This window comes from Bombina bombina, chromosome 3 (assembly GCF_027579735.1).
Source record: "Bombina bombina isolate aBomBom1 chromosome 3, aBomBom1.pri, whole genome shotgun sequence".
Taxonomy (NCBI): Eukaryota; Metazoa; Chordata; class Amphibia; order Anura; family Bombinatoridae; genus Bombina; species Bombina bombina.
The window spans coordinates 510,996,228-511,018,034 of record NC_069501.1 but is presented as its reverse complement, the minus strand read 5'-3'; the positions used below and the strand labels follow the sequence as shown (position 1 = coordinate 511,018,034).

General features: G+C 40.9%; 1 protein-coding gene and 5 pseudogenes across 1 annotated transcript; 3 read left to right on the top strand and 3 right to left on the bottom strand.

The window, feature by feature from the left end:
• Window positions 1-263: 263 nt before the first annotated feature.
• Window positions 264-1,246, bottom strand: LOC128652411 (ribosome production factor 2 homolog; annotated as a pseudogene).
• A 272-nt stretch (window positions 1,247-1,518) lies between these two features.
• On the top strand, window positions 1,519-1,637 carry LOC128654836 (uncharacterized; annotated as a pseudogene).
• Window positions 1,638-2,632: 995 nt separating this feature from the next.
• Window positions 2,633-3,405, bottom strand: LOC128651754 (ribosome production factor 2 homolog). Its single transcript, XM_053704738.1, has one exon. It carries the CDS (start codon window positions 3,379-3,381, stop codon window positions 2,659-2,661), a length of 723 nt encoding a protein of 240 aa, XP_053560713.1. The 5' UTR covers window positions 3,382-3,405; the 3' UTR covers window positions 2,633-2,658.
• A 444-nt stretch (window positions 3,406-3,849) lies between these two features.
• LOC128654853 (uncharacterized) lies at window positions 3,850-3,968 on the top strand (annotated as a pseudogene).
• A 948-nt stretch (window positions 3,969-4,916) lies between these two features.
• On the bottom strand, window positions 4,917-8,655 carry LOC128651753 (ribosome production factor 2 homolog; annotated as a pseudogene).
• A 272-nt stretch (window positions 8,656-8,927) lies between these two features.
• LOC128654844 (uncharacterized) lies at window positions 8,928-9,046 on the top strand (annotated as a pseudogene).
• Window positions 9,047-21,807: the final 12,761 nt, after the last annotated feature.

Genomic DNA, 21,807 nt, shown 5'->3' with positions numbered 1-21,807 from the left:
TTTATATCAGTCGATCAACATGAGGTTCTTTTCAGAAGGCTGCAAAACATATCTAAATGTTAATTTACACACTAAAGATTTACCATATAACCATATGTACAGCTGTAAATATCCAGTGGAACACATGCTAACAGAGTACATTATTATACCATACAATAATAGGCACCCCCTTAATTGAACATTAAGTGGGCCAGTAAAGTTTTCCTATGACTTGTAAACTATAGTAATATATAAAACATAGCGTGCCTGTGCATCATTTACCTTTATGTGATTTTCAAGACAAAATGACACATTTCTTTAATAATTATGTACATGTATACAGGTGTTTGAAATGTGTATAATAAATTGTTTGCATATATTCCTTTAACATCTGGAGTTATTAGAATGTTCTCAAAATCCAGTAAGCAATTCCATAACAAACCAGAATAAGTCCTCAATTTACTTAGGTCCTGCTTTTGCATATGGATACGGCCATATTTTGTGCCAAAAATATTGTGCGAGATATTCTTCTTTTTCTTTGCCTTAAGAGCTTTAGGACGTTTCATGGCCACTTTATAAAGGTCATCTGAAGCCAGGTGAGTTCTTCTTACAACAAAATCAAAGTTAGGACCCATGTCTTCAAGCTCAATTCTTGGTGTCCTACATCCAGATTTCTTCATCAATACCTTGTAGTTACGCAATAAGACATTTCCCTCCACTGGAAGACGTGCTCCAAACCAGCAAGGCGAATACCAGAGACAGTTGGTCCTCTAAAGAAATCAATCAAGAGGCTTTTTAAGCGTTTATAATATTCATTCAATACAAACATGTCTCCAGCAAATATCAGCATAGGTTTTGTTCCTTCAGGGCACTTGCAGTTCTTAATATCCTTCAAAGAGACATGCTTTTCCAAACCCAGCTCAATCATATCAAGAACATGAAAATCATACATGCTGCCAAAAATCAGGTTGTTAGGACGCTTCTTGTTATGGGAACCAAACAAAAACAAGGAACAGTCTGACTTCTTAGAGAAGAACTCCAAAGATGTCTGATCTTCAAATGGCCTTGTCATATTTTTCTTTTTGTATAGGATGGCATACGGCTTTTTTAGGGCATAAATTTCTTTAAGTGCTTGTGATACAGTGCTGTTAGCATTCCCTCCCTTAACAAGGATGGCATTCTTGATATTTTCATTGAGCTTCGGATCCCTTTTTTCCAGGAATCTCTTTGATGTTTTTGGTTTCCCAGCACGATCCCGCCCAGACATTTTTCACATCTAATGAAACCACATGTAAAAGATAATTATCTTTTGTAAAGATAGACAGGCAGGCAGGCAGAAAGAGGGGCAGGAAACTCTGTATCTATGTATACTTTTTGTCATGGGTCAGCAAGTGATTCTGGGCCTGTACTGGCACTATTTATTAATTTATTTATATATTTGCCATCTAAATTTTAACCCCGTTTTAACTCTTCAATTTTTTACAGACTGTGAATGACAGCATGAGCAAGAACAAAAAGCGTTGGGAAGAAGCACTAAGTGTCTACCGCCACACTGCCTTGAATGCACCCGATCCCATCTGATCTTGGAAGTTAAGCAGGGCCAGGCCTGGTCAGTACCTAGATGGGAGAGCGTCTGGGAACACATGCTGCAGTAGGCTTTTTTTTTCATTTTTAAAGCAGTGAAGCATGCGTCATATTTACTGATAGTAGCAATATTCATTGAAACAACTGTATCTTTCAATTACCAAAAATTAGATGTCCATTGTATTAAAGATAATTATCTCTTTTTTTTTTTGGATAGTGAACAAATTTAATGTTTTCAAAACTGTTCAACCCAATAGGATAGGGGTAAAAGAAAAAAGAAAACACATTACTGGAATAAAGACCCCATCTTTAAGACTCTTTTTCTTCTTGAACACACTGTTTAGGCTTAATGTTTATAAAGATTGAGCAAAGTGTTTTGTCTCAAATGGTTTATGTACAGTAAAGTTCAGGAGAAAATTAATATTGAAATATGACAATGATATAGCGTCAGTAAAAGTTAGATTACACCTTTATTTTTCTATCAGTCGATCAACATGAGGTTCTTTTCAGAAGGCTGCAAAACATATCTAGATGTTAATTTACACACTAAAGATTTACCATATAACCATATGTACAGCTGTAAATATCCAGTGGAACACATGCTAACAGAGTACATTATTATGCTATACAATAATAGGCACCCCCTTAATTGAACATTAAGTGGGCCAGTAAAGTTTTCCTATGACTTGTAAACTATAGTAATATATAAAACATAGCGTACCTGTGCATCATTTACCTTTATGTGATTTTCAAGACAAAATTACAAATTCCTTTAATAATCATGTACATGTATACAGGTGTTTGAAATGTGTATAATAAATTGTTTGCATATATTCCTTTAACATCTGGAGTTATTAGAATGTTCTCAAAATCCAGTAAGCAATTCCATAACAAACCAGAAATAAGTTTTAAATGGATCTGAGAATCACATAAAATCATTTTTTCTCAGAATTGTGCCGCATGTTTTTTGTTTATGGTTGACCCAGATGTCACCTGGGAACAGTCATTCAACAAGAGTCCAGTAACAGAGCATATATATAAATGCTTTGCAAAAGCATCTGGTATTAATAATGACAAGTGCCAACACTCATCTGCCTAATTCTGCTTTATCTTCTTTGCATTTATGTCTTCAGCCTCTGTTGCCATCTTTTCTGCACATCTCTTCTTTAGCCCTTTAACCTTGCGAGTCCTCAATTTACTTAGGTCCTGCTTTTGCATATGGATACGGCCATATTTTGTGCCAAAAGTATTGTGAGAGATATTCTTCTTTTTCTTTGCCTTAAGAGCTTTAGGATGTTTCATGGCCACTTTATAAAGGTCATCTGAAGTCAGGTGAGTTCTTCTTACAACAAAATTAAAGTTAGGACCCATGTCTTCAAGCTCAATTCTTGGTGTCCTACATCCAGATTTCTTCATCAATACCTTGTAGCTACGCAATAAGACCTTTCCCTCCACTGCTGTAAAATGTAAGACGTGCTCCAAACCAGCAGAGCGAATACCAGAGACAGTCGTTCCTCTGAAGAAATCAATCAAGAGGCTTTTTAAGTGTTTATAATCTTCATTCAATACAAACATGTCTCCAGCAAATATCAGCATAGGTTTTGTTCCTTCAGGGCACTTGCAGTTCTTAATATCCTTCAAAGAGACATGCTTTTCCACACCCAGCTCAATCATATCAAGAACATGAAAATCATACATGCTGCCAAAAATCAGGTTGTTAGGACGCTTCTTGTTATGGGAACCAAACAAAAACAAGGAACAGTCTGACTTCTTAGAGAAGAACTCCAAAGATGTCTGATCTTCAAATGGTCTTGTCATATTTATCTTTTTTGTATAGGACGGCATACGGCTATTTTAGGGCATAAAGATCGTTAAGTGCTTGTGATACACTGCTGTTAGCATTCCCTCCCTTAAAAAGGATGGCATTCTTGGTATTTTCATTGAGCTTCGGTTCCCTTTTTTCCAGGAATCTCTTTGATGTTTTTGGTTTCACAACACGATCCAGCTCAGACAATTTTCACATCTAACGAAACCACGTGTAAAAGATTATTATCTTTTTTAAAGATAGACAGACAGGCAGGCAGAAAGAGGGGCAGGAAACTCTTTATCTATGTATACTTTTTGTCATGGGTCAGCAAGTGATTCTGGGCCTGTACTGGCACTATTTATTAATTTATTTATATATTTGCCATCTAAATTTTAACCCCGTTTTAACCCTTCAATTTTTTACAGACTGTGAATGACAGCATGAGCAAGAACAAAAAGCGCTGGGAAGAAGCACTAAGTGTCTACCTCCACACTGCCTTGAAGGCACTCGATCCCGTCTGATCTTGGAAGTTAAGCAGAGCCAGGCCTGGTCAGTACCTAGATGGGAGAGCGTCTGGGAACACCTGCTGCGGTAGGCTTTTTTTTTTTTCATTTTTAAAGCAGTGAAGCATGCGTCATATTTACTGATAGTAGCAATATTCATTGAAACAACTGTATCTTTCAATTACCAAAAATTAGATGTCCATTGTATTAAAGAAAATTATCTTTTTCTTTTTTTTGGATAGTGAACAAATTTAATGTTTTCAAAACTGTTCAACCCAATAGGATAGGGGTAAAAGAAAAAAGAAAACACATTACTGGAATAAAGACCTCATCTTTAAGACCCTTTTTCTTCTTGAACACACTGTTTAGGCTTAATGTTTATAAAGATTGAGCAAAGTGTTTTGTCTCAAATGGTTTATGTACAGTAAAGTTCAGGAGAAAATTAATATTGAAACATGACAATGATATAGCGTCAGTAAAAGTTAGATTACACCTTTATTTTTCTATCAGTCGATCAACATGAGGTTCTTTTCAGAAGGCTGCAAAACATATCTAAATGTTAATTTACACACTAAAGATTTACCATATAACCATATGTACAGCTGTAAATATCCAGTGGAACACATGCTAACAGAGTACATTATTATACTATACTATACTATACTGCCTGTGCATCATTTACCTTTATGTGATTTTCAAGACAAAATTACAAATTCCTTTAATAATCATGTACATGTATACAGGTGTTTGAAATGTGTATAATAAATTGTTTGCATATATTCCTTTAACATCTGGAGTTATTAGAATGTTCTCAAAATCCAGTAAGCAATTCCATAACAAACCAGAAATAAGTTTTAAATGGATCCGAGAATCACATAAAATCATTTTTTCTCAGAATTGTGCTGCATATTTTTTGTTTATGGTTGACCCAGATGTCACCTGGGAACAGTCATTCAACAAGAGTCCATTAACAGAGCATATATATATAAATGCTTTGCAAAAGCATCTGGTATTAATAATGACAAGTGCCAAAACTCATCTGCCTAATTCTGCTTTATCTTCTTTGCATTTATGTCTTCAGCCTCTGTTGCCATCTTTTCTGCACATCTCTTCTTTAGCCATTTAACCTTGCGAGTCTTCAATTTACTTAGGTCCTGCTTTTGCATATGGATACGGCCATATTTTGTGCCAAAAGTATTGTGAGAGGTATTCTTCTTTTTCTTTGCCTTAAGAGCTTTAGGATATTTCATGGCCACTATAAAGGTCATTTGAAGCCAGGTGAGTTCTTACAACAAAATCAAAGTTAGGACCCATGTCTTCAAGCTCAATTCTTGGTGTCCTACATCCAGATTTATTCATCAATACCTTGTAGCTATGCAATAAGACCTTTCCCTCCACTGCTGTAAAATGTAAGACGTGCTCCAAACCAGCAAGGTGAATACCAGAGACAGTCGGTCCTCTGAAGAAATCAATCAAGAGGCTTTTTAAGCGTTTATAATCTTCATTCAATACAAACATGTCTACAGCAAATATCAGCATAGGTTTTGTTCCTTCAGGGCACTTGCAGTTCTTAATATCCTTCAAAGAGACATGCTTTTCCAAACCCAGCTCAATCATATCAAGAACATGAAAATCATACATTCAGCCAAAAATCAGGTTGTTAGGATGCTTCTTGTTATGGGAACCAAACAAAAACAAGGAACAGTCTGACTTCTTAGAGAAGAACTCCAAAGATGTCTGATCTTCAAATGGTCTTAATTATAAAAAGAGAGAGAGATGCGCTCAGCTGAGACAGAACAAAAGCTGGAAAAACTTCCTTGCCATGTTCATTTTAGGGTGCCACTCAGGGTGCATACTCTTTTAGCACACTATGCCCCTTCACAGAGAAAAAATATCCTGTAGCATATCAGTCTGACCCTGCCCAATGACAGTCCAGCACCGAAATACCAGGCAATTATTCTCTGAACAAGAGAAACAACAACCCCAGATGATCGTTTCAGCTTTTGTGGGCCTCGTCAGTGAGGTGCAGTCGCATCTCTCTAAGGGCATGTGTGCAAGGAGTCCATGTCTGGTTTCCCCTTTTACTCTTAGGGAGACCCAAGAGCAATTTACATAAATATAAAAAGAGAGAGAGATGCACTCAGCTGAGACAGAACAAAAGCTGGAAAAACTTCCGTGCCATGTTAATTTTAGGGTGCCACTCAGGATGCATACTCTTTTAGTACACTATGCCCCTTCACAGAGAAAAAATATCCTGTAGCATATCAGTCTGACCCTGCCCAATGACAGTCCAGCACCGAAATACCAGGCAATTCTTCTCTGAACAAGAGAAACAACAACCCCAGACGATCGTTTCAGCCTTTTGTGGGCCTCGTCAGTGAGGTGCAGTCACATCTCTCTAAGGGCATGTGTGCAAGGAGTCCACATCTGGTTTCCCCTTTTACTCATAGGGAGACCCAAGAGCAATTTGCATAAATATAAAAAGAGAGAGAGATGCACTCAGCTGAGACAGAACAAAAGCTGGAAAAACGTCCGTGCCATGTTCATTTTAGGGTGCCACTCAGGGTGCATACTCTTTTAGCACACTATGCCCCTTCACAGAGAAAAAATATCCTGTAGCATATCAGTCTGACCCTGCCCAATGACAGTCCAGCACCGAAATACCAGGCAATTCTTCTCTGAACAAGAGAAACAACAACCCCAGACAATCGTTTCGGCCTTTTGTGGGCCTCGTCAGTGAGGTGCAGTCGCATCTCTCTAAGGGCATGTGTGCAAGGAGTCCACATCTGGTTTCCCCTTTTATTCTTGCTCTTCGGTCTCCCTAAGAGTAAAAGGGGAAACCAGACGTGGACTCCTTGCACACATGCCCTTAGAGAGATGCGACTGCACCTCACTGACGAGGCCCACAAAAGGCCGAAACGATCGTCTGGGGTTGTTGTTTCTCTTGTTCAGAGAAGAATTGCCTGGTATTTCGGTGCTGGACTGTCATTGGGCAGGGTCAGACTGATATGCTACAGGATATTTTTTCTCTGTGAAGGGGTATAGTGTGCTAAAAGAGTATGCACCCTGAGTGGCACCCTAAAATGAACATGGCACTGAAGTTTTTCCAGCTTTTGTTCTGTCTCAGCTGAGTGCATCTCTCTCTCTTTATATATTTATGCAATTTGCTCTTGGGTCTCCCTAAGAGTAAAAGGGGAAACCAGATGTGGACTCCTTGCACACATGCCCTTAGAGAGATGCGACTGCACCTCACTGACGAGGCCCACAAAAGGCCGAAACGATCGTCTGGGGTTGTTGTTTCTCTTGTTCAGAGAAGAATTGCCTGGTATTTCGGTGCTGGACTGTCATTGGGCAGGGTCAGACTGATATGCCACAGGATATTTTTTCTCTGTGAAGGGGCATAGTGTGCTAAAAGAGTATGCACCCTGAGTGGCACCCTAAAATGAACTTGGCATGGAAGTTTTTCCAGCTTTTGTTCTGTCTCAGCTGAGTGCATCTCTCTCTCTTTTTATATTTATGCAAATTGCTCTTGGGTCTCCCTATGAGTAAAAGGGGAAACCAGACGTGGACTCCTTGCACACATGCCCTTAGAGAGATGCGACTGCACCTCACTGACAAGGCCCACAAAAGGCCGAAACGATCGTCTGGTGTTGTTGTTTCTCTTGTTCAGAGCAGAATTGCCTGGTATTTCGGTGCTGGACTGTCATTGGGCAGGGTCAGACTGACATGCTACAGGATATTTTTTCTCTGTGAAGGGGCATAGTGTGCTAAAAGAGTATGCACCCTGAGTGGCACCCTAAAATGAACATGGCATGGAAGTTTTTCCAGCTTTTGTTCTGTCTCAGCTGAGTGCATCTCTCTCTCTTTTTATATTTATGCAAATTGCTCTTGGGTCTCCCTAAGAGTAAAAGTGGAAACCAGACGTGGACTCCTTGCACACATGCCCTTAGAGAGATGCGACTGCACCTCACTGACGAGGCCCACAAAAGGCCGAAACGATCGTCTGGGGTTGTTGTTTCTCTTGTTCAGAGAATAATTGCCTGGTATTTCGGTGCTGGACTGTCATTGGGCAGGGTCAGACTGATATGCTACAGGATATTTTTTCTCTGTGAAGGGGCATAGTGTGCTAAAAGAGTATGCACCTTGAGTGGCACCCTAAAATGAACAAGGCACGGAAGTTTTTCCAGCTTTTGTTCTGTCTCAGCTGAGTGCATCTCTCTCTCTTTTTCTATTTATGCAAATTGCTCTTGGGTCTCCCTAAGAGTAAAAGGGGAAACCAGACGTGGACTCCTTGCACACATGCCCTTAGATAGATGCGACTGCACCTCACTGAGAAGGCCCACAAAAGGCCGAAACGATCGTCTGGGGTTGTTGTTTCTCTTGTTCAGAGAAGAATTGCCTGGTATTTCAGTGCTGGACTGTCATTGGGCAGGGTCAGACTGATATGCTACAGGATATTTTTTCTCTGTGAAGGAGCATAGTGTGCTAAAAGAGTATGCACCCTGAGTGGCACCCTAAAATGAACATGGCACAGAAGTTTTTCCAGCTTTTGTTCTGTCTCAGCTGAGTGCATCTGTCTCTCTTTTTATATTCTTCAAATGGTCTTGTCATATTTATCTTTTTGTATAGGCTGGCATATGACTTTTTTAGGGCATAAATATCTTTAAGTGCTTGTGATACAGTGCTGTTAGCATTCTTGATATTTTCATTGAGCTTCGGTTCCCTTTTTTCCAGGAATCTCTTTGATGTTTTTGGTTTCACAACACGATCCAGCCCAGACATTTTTCACATCTAACGAAACCACGTGTAAAAGATTATTATCTTTTTTAAAGATAGACAGACAGGCAGGCAGAAAGAGGGGCAGGAAACTCTTTATCTATGTATACTTTTTGTCATGGGTCAGCAAGTGATTCTGGGCCTGTACTGGCACTATTTATTAATTTATTTATATATTTGCCGTCTAAATTTTAACCCCGTTTTAACTCTTCAATTTTTTACACACTGTGAATGACAGCATGAGCAAGAACAAAAAGCGTTGGGAAGAAGCACTAAGTGTCTACCGTCACACTGTCTTGAATGCACCCGATCCTGTCTGATCTTGGAAGTTAAGCAGGGCCAGGCCTGGTCAGTCCCTGGATGGGAGACCGCCTGGGAACACCACGTGCAGAAGGCTTTTTTTTTCATTTTTAAAGCAGTGAAGCATGCGTCATATTTACTGATAGTATCAATATTTATTGAAAATACTGTAACTTGCAATTACTAAAAATTAGATGTCCATTGTATTAAAGATATTATCTTTTTTTTTTCTTTTTTCTTTTTTTTTTTGGATAGTGAACAAATTTAATCGTTTCAAAACTGTTCAACCCAATAGGATAGGGGGAAAAGAAAAAAGAAAACACATAACTGGAATAAAGACCTCATCTTTAAGACCCTTTTTCTTCTTGAACACGCTGTTTAGGCTTAATGTTTATAAAGATTGAGCAAAGTGATTTGTCTCAAATGGTTTATGTACAGTAAAGTTCAGGAGAAAATTCATATTGAAACATGACAATGATATAGCGTCAGTAAAAGTTAGATTACACCTTTATTTTGCTATCAGTCGATCAACATGAGGTTCTTTTCAGAAGGCTGCAAAACATATCTAAATGTTAATTTACACACTAAAGATTTACCATATAACCATATGTACAGCTGTCAATATCCAGTGGAACACATGCTAACAGAGTACATTATTATACTATACAATAATAGGCACCCCCCTTAATTGAACATTAAGTGGGCCAGTAAAGTTTTCCTATGACTTGTAAACTTTAGTAATATATAAAACATAGAGTGCCTGTGCATCATTTACCTTTATGTAATTTTCAAGACAAAATGACACATTCCTTTAATAATCATGTACATGTATACAGGTGTTTGAAATTTGTATAATAAATTGTTTGCATATATTCCTTTACCATCTGGAGTTATTAGAATGTTCTCAAAATCCAGTAAGGAATAGTGATGTCGCGAACCTTAAAATTTCGGTTCGCGAACGGCGGACTCGAACTTCCGCTACTGTTCGCGAACCGGCAAGCCGGGTGAACCACCATTGACTTCAATAGGCAGGCGAACTTTAAAACCCACAAGGACTCTTTCTGGCCACAATAGTGATGGAAAAGTTGTTTCAAGGGGACTAACACCTGGACTGTGGCATGCCGGATGGGGATCCATGGCAAAACTCCCACGGAAAATTACATAGTTGATGCAGAGTCTGGTTTTAAGCCATAAAGTGCATTAATCACCTAACATTCCTAAATGTTTTTTGAATAACGTGCTTTAAAACATCAGGTATGATGTAGTATCAATCAAGTAGTGTAAGGGTTACGCCCGCTTCACAGTGACAGACCAAACTCCCCGTGTAACGCACCGCAAGCAACTGCAAACAGTCCATTTGCACAACCACGAGTTAGATAGATTTGATAGTTAGATACATACATTAAATAGATCAATAGATGCAATATACATATGATAGATACAAATTACATAGATCAATAGATGCAAAATACATTTGATGATAGATACGAATTACATAGATCAATCGATGCAATATACATTTGATAGATACGAATTACATAGATCAAAAGATGCAATATACATTTGATAGATACGAATTACATCGATCAATAGATGCAATTTATATTTGATAGATACGATTGATAGTTAGATAGATTTGATAGATAAATAGATAGATTTGATAGATATATGATTTCCCTGACAGAGTATAACAATAAGACATGCGGTCTGGGACTGGGACCCGTGGTGTGTTAAGTAGTATTATTCTTAGCAGTTTACTACCTGTTACTCCCCCTATCGGGGAGGTCTATATGGGCTGCATTTTTGGAACAGGGAGATGGAAGAAGATGATTGGTCTGTCCTCCTACTTCAAATTTGGCCTAAACACAAGTGGCTGTCTCAAATCAGTCTGGCCACGAGATAGATAGATTTGATAGATAGATATACATGATAGTTAGATAGAATCGATAGAAGATAAATAGATCAATTTGATAGATATATAATTACCCTTACAAAGTATAATAATAAAACATGTGGTCTGGGAGCCATGGTAACTAGGTTGTGTTAAGTAGTACTATTTTTAGCACTTTAATCCCTGTAACTCCCCCTATCGGGGGAGGTCTATATGGCCTGCATGATCACCCTGACAAATTATAACAACAAGACATGCGGTCTGGGACCCATGGTAACTAGGTTTTGTTTATATTAGTACTATTCTTAGCACTTTAATCCATGTTACTCCCCCTATCTGTGTAGGTCTATATGGTATGCATGATTACCCTGAGAAAGTATAACAACAAGACATGCGGTCTGGGACCCATGGTAATTAGGTTGTGTTTAGTAGCACTATTCTTAGCACTATAAACCCTTTTACTCCCCCTATCGGGGGAGGTCTATATGGCCTGCATGATTACCCTGACAAAGTATAACAACAAAACATGTGGTCTGGGACCCATGGTAACTAGGTTGTGTTAAGTAGTACTGTTCTTAGCACTTTAATACCTCTTAGTCCCGATATCGGGGGAGGTTTATATGGCCTGCATGATTACCCTGACAAAGTATAACAATAAGACATGCGGTCTGGGGCCATGGTAACTAGGTTGTGTTAAGTAGTAGTATTCTTAGTACTTTAATCCCTTTTACTCCCCCTATTGGGTGAGGTCTATATGGCCTGCCTGATTACCCTGACAAAGTATCACAACAAGACATGCGGTCTGTGACCCATGGTAACTAGGTTGTGTTAAGTAGTACTGTTCTTAGCAGTTTAATACCTGTTACTCCCCATATCGGGGGAGGTCTATATGGCCTGCCTGATTACCCTGACAAAGTATCACAACAAGACATGCGGTCTGGTACCCATGGTAACTAGGTTGTGTTAAGTAGTACTGTGCTTAGCAGTTTAATACCTGTTACTCCCCATATCGGGGGAGGTCTATATGGCCTGCCTGATTACCCTGACAAAGTATCACAACAAGACATGCGGTCTGGGACCCATGGTAACTAGGTTGTGTTAAGTAGTACTGTTCTTAGCAGTTTAATACCTGTTACTCCCCATATCAGGGGAGGTCTATATGGCCTGCCTGATTACCCTGACAAAGTATCACAACAAGACATGCGGTCTGTGACCCATGGTAACTAGGTTGTGTTAAGTAGTACTGTTCTTAGCAGTTTAATACCTGTTACTCCCCATATCGGGGGAGGTCTATATGGCCTGCCTGATTACCCTTACAAAGTATCACAACAAGACATGCGGTCTGGGACCCATGGTAACTAGGTTGTGTTAAGTAGTACTGTTCTTAGCAGTTTAATACCTGTTACTCCCCATATCGGGGGATGTCTATATGGCCTGCATGATTACCCCTGACAAAGTATAATAATAAAACATGGGGTCTGGGACCCATCATAATTAGGTTGTGTTTAGTAGTACTATTCTTAGCACTTTAATCTCTGTAACTCCCCCTATCGGGGGAGGTCTATATGGCCTGCATGATTACCCTGACAAAATATAACAACAAGACATGCGGTCTGGTACCCATGGTTACTAGGTTGTGTTAAGTAGTACTATTCTTAGCACTTTAATCCCTGTAACTCACCCTATCTGGGGAGGTCTATATGGCCTGCATGATTACCCTGACAAAATATAACAATAAGACATGCTGTCTGGGACCCATGGTAACTAGGTTGTGTTAAGTAGTACTATTCTTAGCACTTTAATCCCTGTAACTCCCCCTATCGGAGGAGGTCTATACGGCCTTCCTGATTACCCTGACCAAATATAACAACAAGACATGCGGTCTGGGACCCATGGTAACTAGGTTGTGTTTATATTAGTACTATTCTTAGCACTTTAATCCCTGTAACACGCCCTATCAGGGGAGGTCTATACGGCCTGCCTGATTACACTGACCAAATATAACAACAAGACATGCGGTCTGGGACCCATGGTAACTAGGTTGTGTTTATATTAGTACTATTCTTAGCACTTTAATCCCTGTAACTCCTCCTATCGGGGGAGGTCTATACAGCCTGCCTGATTACCCTGACCAAATATAACATCAAGACATGCGGGTTGGGACCCATGGTAACTAGGTTTTGTTAAGTAGTACTATTCTTAGCACTTTAATCCCTGTAACTCACCCTATCGGGGGAGGTCTATACGGCCTGCCTGATTACCCTGACCAAATATAACAACAAGACATGCGGTCTGGGACCCATGGTAACTAGGTTGTGTTAAGTAGTACTATTCTTAGCACTTTAATCCCTTTTACTCCCCCTATCGGGGGGAGGTCTATACGGCCTGCCTGATTACCCTGACCAAATATAACAACAAGACATGCAGTCTGGGACCCATGGTAACTAGGTTGTGTTTATATTAGTACTATTCTTAGCACTTTAATCCCTTTAACTCCCCCTATTGGGGGAGGTCTATACGGCCTGCCTGATTACCCTGACCAAATATAACAACAAGACATGCAGTCTGGGACCCATGGTAACTAGGTTGAGTTTATATTAGTACTATTCTTAGCACTTTAATCCCTGTAACTCCCCATATCGGGGGAGGTCTATACGGCCTGCCTGATTACCCTGACCAAATATAACAACAAGACATGCGGTCTGGGATCCATGGTAACTAGGTTGTGTTAAGTAGAACTATTCTTAGCACTTTAATCCCTGTTACTCCCCTATCGGGGGAGGTCTATACAGCCTGCCTGATTACCCTGACCAAATATAACAACAAGACATGTGGACTGGGACCCATGGTAACTAGGTTATTTTAAGTAGTACTATTCTTAGCACTTTAATCCCTTTTACTCCCCCTATCGGAGGAGGTCTATACGGCCTTCCTGATTACCCTGACCAAATATAACAACAAGACATGCGGTCTGGGACCCATGGTAACTAGGTTGTGTTTATATTAGTACTATTCTTAGCACTTTAATCCCTGTAACTCGCCCTATCAGGGGAGGTCTATACGGCCTGCCTGATTACACTGACCAAATATAACAACAAGACATGCGGTCTGGGACCCATGGTAACCAGGTTGTGTTTATATTAGTACTATTCTTAGCACTTTAATCCCTGTAACTCCTCCTATCGGGGGAGGTCTATACGGCCTGCCTGATTACCCTGACCAAATATAACAACAAGACATGCGGGTTGGGACCCATGGTAACTAGGTTTTGTTAAGTAGTACTATTCTTAGCACTTTAATCCCTGTAACTCCCCCTATCGGGGGAGGTCTATACGGCCTGCCTGATTACCCTGACCAAATATAACAACAAGACATGCGGTCTGGGACCCATGGTAACTAGGTTGTGTTTATATTAGTACTATTCTTAGCACTTTAATCCCTGTAACTCCCCCTATCGGGGGAGGTCTATACGGGCTGCCTGATTACCCTGACCAAATATAACAACAAGACATGCGGGTTGGGACCCATGGTAACTAGGTTTTGTTAAGTAGTAATATTTTAGCACTTTAATCCCTGTAACTCCATCTATCGGGGGAGGTCTATACGGCCTGCCTGATTACCCTGACCAAATATAACAACAAGACATGCGGTTTGGGACCCATGGTAACTAGGTTGTGTTAAGTAGTACTATTCTTAGCACTTTAATCCCTGTAACTCACCCTATCGGGGGAGGTCTATACGGCCTGCCTGATTACCCTGTCAAATATAACAACAAGACATGCGGGTCTGGGACCCATGGTAACTAGGTTGTGTTAAGTAGTACTATTCTTAGCACTTTAATCCCTTTTACTCCCCCTATCGGGGGGAGGTCTATACGGCCTGCCTGATTACCCTGACCAAATATAACAACAAGACATGCGGTCTGGGACCCATGGTAACTAGGTTGTGTTTATATTAGTACTATTCTTAGCACTTTAATCCCTTTAACTCCCCCTATCGGGGGAGGTCTATACGGCCTGCCTGATTACCCTGACCAAATATAACAACAAGACATGCGGTCTGGGACCCATGGTAACTAGGTTGAGTTTATATTAGTACTATTCTTAGCACTTTAATCCCTGTAACTCCCCATATCGGAGAGGTCTATACGGCCTGCCTGATTACCCTGACCAAATATAACAACAAGACATGTGTCATGATTTCGTCCGTTCATTGCCGTGTCGCCGCGGCTCCCGGATCTCCTCTGTGTGACTGACGTCACGTTGCTTAGCAACGTGACGCTTTCTCGACACACCCCTCTGATGACGTTGCCGCTCCTGCCTTTAAACCACGGCGGGAGATCTGAATCGGGGCCCGTTTGTTTGTTTCCCTTGGAGTTTGTGAGTACCTTGTCAAAATCTGTTTTCCTGATACCGACTTCTGCCTGCCTGACCAAGCCTTTTGCCTTAACCCTTTTGCTGATATTTGGATACCGACTTCTGCCTGTCTGACCAAGCCTTTTGCCTTAACCCTTTTGCTGATATTTGGATACCGACTTCTGCCTGTCTGACCAAGCCTATTGCCTTAACCCTTTTGCTGATATTTGGATACCGACTTCTGCCTGTCTGACCAAGCCTTTTGCCTTAACCCTTTTTGCTTATGTTTGGATGCCGACTTCTGCCTGCCTGACCTTGCTTTTGCCTTATTCCACAATCTTTTCTTTGATTAATAAAACCTGCTTAAAAGGACATTTTCTTTTACAAACTGCAAAGGAGAACTTTGACTTTCTGTTTTGTTATAAACCTGCTTAAAGGGACATTTTCTTTTACAAACTGCAAAGGAGAACTTTGACTTTCTGTTTTGTTATAAACCTGCTTAAAGGGACATTTACTTTTTCAAAGCTGCAAAAGGGAACTTTGTTACAAGCCTGCTAATGAGGACCTTTTTTCTAAGCTGCAAATAAGTGTATTTCCTTTATATTCTTTGACCTGCTTAAAGGGACGTTTTTTCCTTTGTGGTTTCCCTGCATTCTGGAGCAACTATTATTTTTTGTAATCTTTCTCATCTGTTTCCTGAGTGGGTCACGTCCTGGATATTTCTCAGTGTGCTAGCGTGTGCTTTCTATTCACGCTAGCAGTTGGGTTGCATCCCGGACTGATTCCAAAGCGGCTGACATTACAAACGGGCCATAAAAATGGACCCCACTGAATTATCCATGGCCGTGGCTCACCAGGGACAGCTTTTGGGATCTCATGCCACTCACTTGCAGTCTCTGGACACTAAACTTGATCAAATAACTGCTCTATTACAAAATTTGGTTGCTACCGCACCTCCCAATCCTAATCCCAATCCTAATCCTATTGAGGCATTACCTCCTTCAATTCCTAACAATCAGTCTCAGGTACAACTAAGTCCCAGGATACCTCTTCCGGATAAATATGATGGGAATCCTGAAGAATGTAGAGGCTTTCTGAATCAATGCCGTCTTCATTTCCGAAATAGCCCTACTCTTTTTGCTACTCCCTCTTCTAGAATCACATTTCTTATTTCCTTAATGAAAGGAAAAGCCTTGGCTTGGGTATCACCTTTGCTAGAAAAGAATGATCCTATACTTTTGGATGTTGATACATTTCTATCTATGTTCTCAAATGTATTCGATAAACCTGGAAGGTCATCCGCTGCTGAAGCCAATCTCCTGGATTTACGTCAAGGTAATCAACCAGTCTCTCAATACGCTATTGAGTTCCGCACCCTTGCCTCTGAAACCACTTGGAATCAGGGAGCACTCAGAGCCGCATTCCGTAAAGGACTTTCTGAGCGTCTCAAGGATGAATTGGTGTATCGTGAACTTCCAGAGTCCTTAGAAGCCTTGATAAATCTCTGTATCAGTCTCGACGCCAGGTTTCGTGAACGCCAACAAGAAAAGGATAGAACACAGAGGTCTTCAACTCGAACTCCTTTTCGTTTGGCTCCTCGTTTTTCTAATCCAGTCACTCCAGTCTCTCCTACTACTGATCAGGCTGAACCCATGGAGGTGGGAAGTATAAAATTAACTGAGACTGAACGCTTGAGAAGACGGACTCTTGGCTTATGTCTGTACTGTGGCCTTAAAGGGCATTTATTAAGGGATTGTCCTACTAGGCCAGTAAAAGCCAGGGCTTAACTCTAGTCCAGGGAACTGAGTTAAGCCAAAACAGTTGCCATTCCCTATACAAGAAACTCTTTGTTCCAGTAACCCTTCTAATTGGACATAAGAAGATTTATACCCAAGCTCTAATTGATTCTGGTGCTGGAGGAGTGTTCATTGACTCTACATTCGTCTCTACTCACTCTATACCCTTACTAAAGAAGGAGTATTCCATTTCAGTCTCTACGGTCAGTGGAGATCCTTTGGGTTCTGGATATATTCAGTTTTCTACTCAACCCTTACTCCTCACCGTAGGAATACTTCATTCCGAGACAATTTGTTTTGATGTCATCCCCACTCCACAATTTCCCATTATCTTGGGATTACCCTGGCTCCAAATTCACAATCCCATTTTTTCTTGGACTTTCGGTGAACTCACTTCCTGGGGATCTACATGCCAGACTAAATGTCTTCAAAAGATTACCAAGTTACCACTCACTATTGCTCTCACAGTTGAAACTCCGGACTCCTTACCTATGCCTTATCATGACTTTGTGGATGTTTTCTCCAAAAAAGAAGCTGAACGTCTTCCTCCTCACCGCCCTTTTGATTGTCCCATTGATCTCCTTCCCGGGGCTGCCTATCCTCGAGGCAAGACATATCCACTTTCTAAACCAGAAAACATGGCTTTGGAAGAATATATTAAAGACAATCTGGCTAGAGGATTTATTCGACCCTCCTCTTCCCCTGTAGGGGCTGGTTTCTTTTTTGTAGGAAAAAAGGATGGCGGATTAAGACCCTGTTTCGATTATCGAGGATTAAATCAGATTACCATCAAGAACAGTTATCCTCTACCCCTTATTCCTGAACTTTTTACTTATCTTCAGGGAGCCACCATATTCACCAAACTCGACCTACGTGGTGCATACAATCTGATCCGTATACGCAAAGGAGATGAGTGGAAGACTGCCTTTAACACTCGATTTGGGCATTATGAATATTTGGTCATGCCCTTCGGGCTATGCAATGCTCCGGCGGTTTTTCAACATTTTGTAAACGAGATCTTTCGTGATTTTTTGAATATCTTTGTCATCATATACCTTGACGACATCTTAATTTTTTCTCAGAATCACCAAGATCATGTGCACCACGTCAAGAAAGTACTTCAACGTTTAAGAGAATTCCATCTGTTTGCTAAATTGGAGAAATGTTCTTTCCATCAAAAATCCATACCCTTTCTGGGTTATGTAATATCGGCATCTGGATTTGAAATGGACCCTACTAAACTTTCTGCCATTTTGGATTGGCCTAGACCTGATTCTTTGAAGGCTTTACAACGTTTTCTAGGCTTCGCCAACTACTACAGGAAGTTCATCAAGAATTTTGCTACTATTACTTCTCCTCTTACTGCTCTCACTAGAAAAGGACAAAACTGTAAAAAATGGCCTCCTGAGGCTATAGAAGCTTTTGAGTCTCTCAAAGAAGCTTTTTCCTCTGCACCTATTCTCCGTCATCCAAATCCTGAGTTTCAATTTATCCTGGAAGTTGATGCTTCCTCTGTTGCTGCTGGAGCTGTTCTGTCTCAACGAATACCAGAGACTGGAAAGATTCATCCTGTTGCTTTCTTCTCTAAAAAATTCACTCCTTCGGAATTTAACTATGACGTAGGGAATAAAGAGTTGCTTGCCATCAAAATGGCATTGGATGAATGGAGACATTGGCTGGAAGGTACTTCTTTGCCATTTACTATACTCACTGATCATAAGAACCTTCTGTATCTCCAAACAGCCAAACGATTGAATTCCAGGCAAGCACGCTGGTCATTATTCTTCTCCCGGTTTCACTATAATTTGTCTTACATACCTGGTTCAAAAAATATTAAAGCAGACGCCCTTTCCAGACAATTTCAAGATTCCCCAGTTCCTGAGTCTGGTACCATTCTCCAACCTCATGAAGTCATAGCCCAGTTAACAACTTCCTGGTTACAAGAATTACAGTCTGCTCAAGGGAATCTTCCTTTGTCCTGTAAACCTCCCGATGGTTTACTCTTTGTTCCTGAACGCCTTTGTTCCAAGATTTTATTTTGGGCTCATGATAGTCCCCTTTCTGGACATCCTGGCATCAGTATTACCACTCGAAACCTCAAACAACATGTCTGGTGGCCTACTCTCTCTCAAGATGTGAAGGATTACGTCTCAGTATGCACACAATGTGCCATGAACAAAACTCCATGCCAACTTCCTTCAGGATTGCTCCAACCATTGCTTATACCTCACCAGCCTTGGACTCATGTATCCATGGACTTCATTACCGACCTTCCCTTGTCCGCTGGAAACAATACTATCTGGGTGGTGGTCGACAGGTTCACTAAGACTGCCCATTTTGTACCCTTACCAGGATTACCATCTGCCAAAAGACTCTCTGAACTTTTTATTTCACATATTGTAAGAATCCATGGATTTCCTCTAGATATTGTTTCAGATAGAGGGGTACAGTTTGTTTCTCGATTTTGGAGGTCACTTTGTAAACATTTTGGAACTACTATATCTCTCTCTACTTCTCACCACCCACAATCGAATGGCCAGACTGAAAGAGTAAACCAGTGTCTTGAAACATATCTTAGACATTATGTGGATCATTATCACTCTAACTGGACTTCTTACCTTCCTTTGGCTGAATTGGCTCATAATGCCCGGTACAATTCCTCCCTTCAGACTTCTCCTTTTCATGCAGCTTACGGATATCAGCCCAGAATATTCCCTTTGCATACTTCCTCCACAGTGAATCCTGCTTCTGATCTTACAGCCCGAAGATTAACTCGACATTGGCAGAAAATACATCGTATTCTTTCTGTAACTTCTAGACGTTACAAGTTCTTTTCAGACCTTCGACGGAAGAAAGCTCCCAAATATCGCCCTGGTGATAAAGTTTGGATTTCCTCTCGATTTCTTCGCCTGAAACAACCTTCTAACAAATTGGGACCACGATACGTGGGTCCTTTCCGAATACTGGGTCAGGTGTGTTCTACTGCTTATCGGGTGGCTTTACCCAAGACTCTCAAAGTCCATCCGGTATTCCATGTTTCTCTTTTAAAACCTGTGATGACTAACAGGTATTCTAAGCCTTTTTCTAAACCTCCACCGTTATTTGTGCATGGACACCCTGAGTTTGAGATCAGCCATATTCTAGATTCCAAGTTGCGTGGCAAGAAATTGTATTATCTCATTCATTGGAAAGGTTATCCAGTCACGGAACGTTCTTGGGAACCGGCTCATCAAGTAAATGCTCCTACTTTGATCAAGACCTTCCACAAGACTCATCCTGATAGGCCTGGTCCTGTCCCCCGGAGGGGTTCTTGAGGAGGGGGGTGCTGTCATGATTTCGTCCGTTCATTGCCGTGTCGCCGTGGCTCCCGGATCTCCTCTGTGTCACGTTGCTTAGCAACGTGACGCTTTCTCGACACACCCCTCTGATGACGTTGCCGCTCCTGCCTTTAAACCACGGCGGGAGATCTGAATCGGGGCCCATTTGTTTGTTTCCCTTGGAGTTTGTGAGTACCTTGTCAAAATCTGTTTTCCTGATACCGACTTCTGCCTGCCTGACCAAGCCTTTTGCCTTAACCCTTTTGCTGATATTTGGATACCGACTTCTGCCTGTCTGACCAAGCCTTTTGCCTTAACCCTTTTGCTGATATTTGGATACCGACTTCTGCCTGTCTGACCAAGCCTATTGCCTTAACCCTTTTGCTGATATTTGGATACCGACTTCTGCCTGTCTGACCAAGCCTTTTGCCTTAACCCTTTTTGCTTATGTTTGGATGCCGACTTCTGCCTGCCTGACCTTGCTTTTGCCTTATTCCACAATCTTTTCTTTGATTAATAAAACCTGCTTAAAAGGACATTTTCTTTTACAAACTGCAAAGGAGAACTTTGACTTTCTGTTTTGTTATAAACCTGCTTAAAGGGACATTTTCTTTTACAAACTGCAAAGGAGAACTTTGACTTTCTGTTTTGTTATAAACCTGCTTAAAGGGACATTTACTTTTTCAAAGCTGCAAAAGGGAACTTTGTTACAAGCCTGCTAATGAGGACCTTTTTTCTAAGCTGCAAATAAGTGTATTTCCTTTATATTCTTTGACCTGCTTAAAGGGACGTTTTTTCCTTTGTGGTTTCCCTGCATTCTGGAGCAACTATTATTTTTTGTAATCTTTCTCATCTGTTTCCTGAGTGGGTCACGTCCTGGATATTTCTCAGTGTGCTAGCGTGTGCTTTCTATTCACGCTAGCAGTTGGGTTGCATCCCGGACTGATTCCAAAGCGGCTGACAACATGCGGTCTGGGATCCATGGTAACTAGGTTGTGTTAAGTAGTACTATTCTTAGCACTTTAATCCCTGTTACTCCCCTATCGGGGGAGGTCTATACAGCCTGCCTGATTACCCTGACCAAATATAACAACAAGACATGTGGACTGGGACCCATGGTAACTAGGTTATTTTAAGTAGTACTATTCTTAGCACTTTAATCCCTTTTACTCCCCCTATCGGGGGAGGTCTGTACGGCCTGCCTGATTACCCTGACCAAATTTAACAACAAGACATGCTGTCTGGGACCCATGGTAACTAGGTTGTGTTAAGTATTCTTAGCACTTTAATCCCTGTAACTCCCCCTATCGGGGGAGGTCTATACGGCCTGCCTGATTACCCTGACCAAATATAACAACAAGACATGCGGTCTGGGACCCATGGTAACTAGGTTGTGTTTATATTAGTACTATTCTTAGCACTTTAATCCCTGTAACTCCCCCTATCGGGGGAGTTCTATACGGCCTGCCTGATTACCCTGACCAAATATAACAACAAGA